The 6,200-nt window shown below is 37.4% G+C and overlaps 1 protein-coding gene across 1 annotated transcript in view; it reads right to left on the reverse strand.

The window, feature by feature from the left end:
* The window catches only part of LOC102216223 (single-minded homolog 2-like), a gene marked incomplete at its 3' end in the record, with an annotated part of 38,804 nt that overhangs the window by 29,666 nt on the left and 2,938 nt on the right, over window positions 1-6,200 (reverse strand). The window contains exon 2 of the mRNA XM_005754597.1: window positions 3,944-4,026. Coding sequence (XP_005754654.1) covers window positions 3,944-4,026 — 83 coding nt within the window. The remainder of the gene's footprint in view (window positions 1-3,943; window positions 4,027-6,200) is intronic.

A 6,200-nucleotide genomic window follows, 5' to 3' on the forward strand; every position in this document is an offset into this window, starting at 1 on the left:
TGATTTACGAATAAATTCTTTACAAATCCTACCATGTGGATTCATGGATTTTTTTTTCACATTCTGTCTCTCACAGTTGAAGTGTACCTCTGGTGCAAATAACTGACCTCTGTCATCATTTTAGGTGGGGGAACTTGCACAATCGGTGGCTGACTAAATACTTTTTTGCCCCACTGTATAAGGCTAAAATTGAGGAGAATTATAGAAATAAAAACCTTACAGCTCCCTGGCAGGGAATCAAAAATATGCCCTCCATTAATCAGTATGCTAATGCATAACAGCTGTACTTGCATGACTAGTAATGGAAACCTTTGAAAAGATCCTAAAAAGTATTATTGTGTCCTTTAAGGTCAAGGTCAAGTTTATTTATATAGCACATTTCAAACAGCCGATGCTGCACAAAGTGCTTAACAATATAAAAATGGTATTACAAAGCAACAATGTAATACAATATTAACAATAAAAAACAATAATAGGACAATAAAAGAATTAAAACAATAACTAAACTAATTCAAATAAGACCAAAATGCTTGGGTCATAGTGTGTTAAAAGCCAGGGCATAGAAATGTGTCTTTAGTAATGATTTAAATTGCTCAAGTGTTTGTGCAGATCTAACATTTAAGGGGAGACTATTCCAAAGTCTGGGACCTGCCACAGAGAAGGATCTATCACCACGGGATTTGAGATTAGTCCGTGAGATGGACAACATTAGTTTTGAGCTAGACCTCGTGGTTTTTCCTGGAGCATAGGCAGAGAGGAGCTCAGACAGGTAAGGAGGAGCTCAGGCATTAAGTGACTTAAAAACAAAAAGTAAAAGTTTAAATTGGATCCTGTAGGAGACAGGAAGCCAGTGTAAAGAAGCTAAAACTGGGGTTATATGCTCTCCCCGTTCGGTACCAGTTAACAGGCGAGCAGCAGCATTTTGAACCATCTGAAGACGATGGATGGAGGCCTGATCTAGACCATAACACAATGAATTGCAGTAGTCCAATCTGCAAGTAAGAAAAAGGTGAATAACACGCTCAAAGACGTTAGCCGGGAGGGATGGCTTTACCTTGGCCAGCTGTCTTAACTGAAAGAAGCAGGACTGAACTGCTGCACTCACCTGCTTATTCAATTTAAAAGAACCATCAATGTAGACACCAAAAAAAACCCAGACACAATAAGCAGTCTGAGACATGAAAACGGAGAACTTATACAGTATATATAAATCGGTCCACCACTCATTTACACATTTGCCAGTTCTTTTTAGTACGTAAACCAGTGGTGGGCAACTCCAGGCCTCGAGGTCCTGCAGGTTTTAGACGTGTCCTTGATCCAACACAGCTGATCCAAATGGCTAAATTACCTCCTCAACATGTCTTGAAGTTCTCCAGAGGCTGGTAATGAACTCATCATGTGATTCAGGTGTGTTGACCCAGGGTGAGATCTAAAACCTGCAGGACACCGGCCCTCGAGGCCTGGAATTGCCCACCCCTGATGTAAACCAACAGCTGCTGGACTTGGTATGAGAAAAGATTTATAATTACGTTTTCTGATGACACTGTCCTCTTGTCCTTGCTTCAAGGCAGGGGCGGATCTAGAGGGGTGGCATGTGCCACCCTAAACTGATCTCTTGCCACCCCTATGCATATGACAGTGTTGTTTATTAAAATAAGGTAGCATTAACACTTTGATCCCAGCAGCAATTAAAATTGAATAAAAGTGAACTGACCACCACCACAAATGGTTCAGCCCATAGCGTGGACCGGCTTTACTTCTTGTTGTCAGTAGCAACAGATGCCTATGACCGTGCCAGAGCACATTTGAACAACACCATGGGCATTTCAGATTTTACACAGGTGGTGGGTTGGTCTGGAAATGGAATGAAGGTGAGTGTTATTAACCCTCTGTGGTCCACGGACACGCTGCACCTCCAAATCACATGACTGATGTAAGCTGACATAGCAACAAGCTGCAGCCACCCTGAGTCTGTGTTTCAGCTTGTTTTGAAGGTTCGGACTTCAAAGTATACACCAGTTTTTACATTTTAATGACAGGCCACTAAATCCAGAGTTATGATTAAAAAAATAAGTATAAGCAGTTTTTAAAAAAGCATTTTCTCAGGACAGCATAAAAAACAGTAAAGAAAGAACAAAAGCCACCTCTTTCCTATCGGTGGAAAAATGTACCATAGATAAATAGTTGTATATAACTTTACTGTTTACAAATATGTGCACAGCTTTTTCAAAATTTACACGTTAAATTTGCATTTCAAGTTATATCTAATAAATCATTTACTAAACATGTCTGTGTTTTTCACAGTAAAATAATATAACTACTACTAGGATCTTATATTTTGTGTGTGATTTCAGATCAGTTGTGTTAATACAGTATGTCCATGAAAAAATAACTGCAAATTCAGACACATGAGGTTGAGCTGAAAATGATGACAAAAAAAACATTGTGAAATACAAATGTAAAATCAAAAGCAGTGAAAACTGGACATTTTGGACCTCAGAGGGTGAAATCATGAAAAATTAGATTTAAATTCTTGTTCATGACGGTGCAGATTTCTGACATTTGGTGTAAATTTAAGCAACAATTTTATTTTTTCTAACAAAAACTTCAGTTAGACTTGTGTTTGTATGTGAACCGCCCCATGTTGTGTAGCTTTCTGGATTTTATACTTATTGGGCTACATATTTATTCATTATACAGGCTGTACAGTACATCTAATCAAAGTTCACATGTGTTATGTAATTGAAATGTTTAATTATGTGGGCTACAGAAATAACTAAGTTATAGAAACACGTGTATACTTACTGCATTTGAATCATTTAACCATATGTAACACCTGCATATGAGTTTGTTTTTTTAAAGGCTTTAATTTGGCCACCCCATTTGATTTCCATGCTTCCAGGTCCTGAGCCTGTCCATGGCCCTGTTTTACCCAAATTTGTGAAGTGGAGGTTACAAACAGAGCAGTCTTTGACCATCAACTCAAGTTTGATATGAACACATAGTCCTTCATAAAACAGGTTCAACAGAGAATATACTTGTTAAGAAGATTGAAATCTTTTAATGTTAATAAGAAAGTTTATATTGTGCATTTATAGAAAGTCTTAAAATGTTCTTTTATCTGCCAGTTCAGTGTTTTTCTATCAAGGGCAGAAACTCCCTCAGCAGTACTGTTAAGCCCTGCTCCAAACTCACAGGGAGAAGAGAGCTTTGGGTTCACTCTGGGAAAATAAAGAAGGCAAGAAACATGATTATCCATCCTAGACATATTTTTTCATCTGAGTCCAGGATGTTGTCTCAGGTCACCGTAACCTTGTAACCGAATGTAGAACAAACAGAAGCTTAAAATCCTTCCATCCCTCAGCCGTTAGATGACTTAACGCTGACAGGGAGTATTTAGACATTTGTACTTTTAATATATTTATTCTTGACCTCATGCTTTGTTGATCTGTACCTTGACATGCATCAGTGCTTGTGATTAGTATTTAAAGACTGCAGGTTGTGTGAGCAGGTAGTTTGGATATGCTGTAAACAAACTGGGGTTAATAGAGTTATCTGAATCTGTCATCAGGATGGCTGTGTGCAGGAGGAAATCATCTCGTGTGTCCCAGGAAACTGTTAGCTATGTGCTGACACCATCATTTAATTCATATGATATTCTTATCTTTCTTCTGCAGAGATATGAGGACCATATTGCATCATTGCATCAAAAGTCATTCCCAGATGTGGTGTAAAATGCAAATGTCAGAGGAACCCAAATCATTTAAGGAAAAATAATCGTTTAAGTCCAAATTTAGCTCTTTGTCATATCAAAGCACACCAGCACTCGCACGCAGTAATCTCATTTTACACACGGCGTCAGCTTCATACAACACGTGATAAGTTAGAGGAAACTGTGTAAGAGCATAGAACGATGACATGGTGGGTTATTGGTTATACTGACTTGTAAAAGGTGGGTACCCAGCTCCTTTGCCATGTTGTCCAGAGGACTGAACCTTGTTGACTGCCCCCATCCATCACCCAGACCTGCACAGAGAGACAGACACAATCAGAGAGACAAAGGCTGGCTCCATCGGTCACACGAACCAGACTACGGGACAAATTAAAAATATATCTTTGACAAACACACACACGGTCACTAGAACAAAGTTAATGTCACACATTCATTTTCTTTTTTACATGAAGAAAATATTCTTTCACAAAGTTTTTGGGCAAATGAAGCCGACCTTAATAAGATTAAATAACTGAAGCATCAGACATGCTGATTTTTTATTTCACTACAAAGCCAAGCAGAGGAAACTTTATTTATTTGATGCTGATGCCATCAGAAGAGTATTAAAATAATGTGTCATGATTTATATACAAAAGGTTGTTGGAAATTTGTCATTGTTTGTTTTCATTGGAAGAAAAAACAAGTTGGGTTTTTCGTAATTTTTACAATCTGGGTGGAATTAAACCAAAAATATTTAATCTCAGAAAAACTTTTAGAATATTTGGCACATTTTTCTACTATAAATGTTTATTTATGTGTCTAATTAAGGGTAAAAACATGATATTTGTGACACTGTTGCTGCTGTCCAACATACAGGATCAAAAGAGTTCAAAGCACTTTGCACAACTTTCCTCATTCATTGAATTCATACATGTGCTTTTTTCTTTGTTTCTGTTTTCCATTGAAGTGCTTTCTATCTGACATTTACACATATTTATAATGTGATGGCTGCATCGGAGAGCAGCTTCGAGGTTCAAGGATATTTGGCGTGCAGACAGGAGCAGATTGAACCACTGCTGTTCTTCTAGAATCGGACCGTGTAGTATTAAACATAATTCAATTTTCAGATCAACAGGAAATCTCTAATGTTAACTTTCCTTTTCCAAGACTATTCTCCCACCTATGCATGAGATTTGCCTTCAGCTGTGTATTCTGTATGTTGGCCAGCTGACATACAAAAATGAATCAGTGGGAGTATTCTGAATATTCTGAAAATATGTATTTTACTATATAAAGTTATTACAGTGTTCTATAATTGAATAACATTATTGAGCTGCATCCTTCTTTGTATACACAATGGAACGAATTACTACCTACTGTATGTAGGTATGCTGTGCCGTATTTACACAGTATGTGTGGGAAAATCTGAAAACGGACAATAAGGGGGCGATGAAATATGAGAATCGGCCTGAAGCGTTAAGGCTTGACATAATTCATCTAAACTCTTTTTTGTCACCTCGTCATGGTGGTGTCCCAATCACACAGTGGAAGGTTTGGTTTGGTTTTAAATCTATGACTTGGAAACTAAGTGAAGCATTTTCAGGCTACATAAATATGGAACAGTTCATCTCTGCACAGTCAGGTCCTGCAAAGACAGAACTGTAAACCAGTGTCTCTGCTAATCAAGCAGTTTGAACTAATTCTGCTTTTAATATCAAAGTTATTTCACATGAAATCTGCTGAAAGCCAGTGAGTGAAGAGATGTGAGGAACACAAAGTAAGTGTTTGAAAAAAGAAGGAAAACAAAGTTAAATTGTTGTTGTTGTTGTTTTACATATTGGAGTGAATTGTGTTATTGTGTCATTAATACAAAAACGTCCAGTTAAATTTCTCTAACTATGCCAGTAATCCAGACATTTGCTGCCAGCACAATAATGTCCTCACAGTCAGTCCTGACTCCAGGCTCTGCTGTGGACTGGTGTGTGCATGGAAAAGAGACAGAAGCAGCTTTACATTGAAAAAGGTTTTATACTGCAAGTATAAAAAGTTGACCTGCCATCAAATGACTTAATATATGTTTCTGTATTTTTCACACTGTATGTCCGTGCTTCACGCTGCTATCATGAAATTTAACCATACGTCTGGGACAGACACATTTTAGCTGTTAAAAGACATGAAAAGTATCCAACAAAATGAGACATAAAAAGCACATTTTTTAAAATCCATATTGAGACAAGTGAAACAAATAAATAAAAAAAACAGTGAGGTACACTCTACAGCGTGTTAATACTGAAGAAAGGTTGTCTCGATGCATGCTCGAGAATCTGGGCACAGAAATCAAGTTGAAATCAACAGATGAAATCAAATAGCAAAATCAGAATAGCCACTGTGTAGCTTTCAACATGAGTACTGACATGATACAGTTTCACTCTGCAATACTATAGCTTTTACTTTTGAAAAACAGCATATATATATATATATATATATA

This window comes from Pundamilia nyererei, unplaced genomic scaffold (genome assembly GCF_000239375.1).
Source record: "Pundamilia nyererei isolate P.nyererei 1_Seehausen unplaced genomic scaffold, PunNye1.0 scaffold00600, whole genome shotgun sequence".
NCBI classification, from domain to species: domain Eukaryota; kingdom Metazoa; phylum Chordata; class Actinopteri; order Cichliformes; family Cichlidae; genus Pundamilia; species Pundamilia nyererei.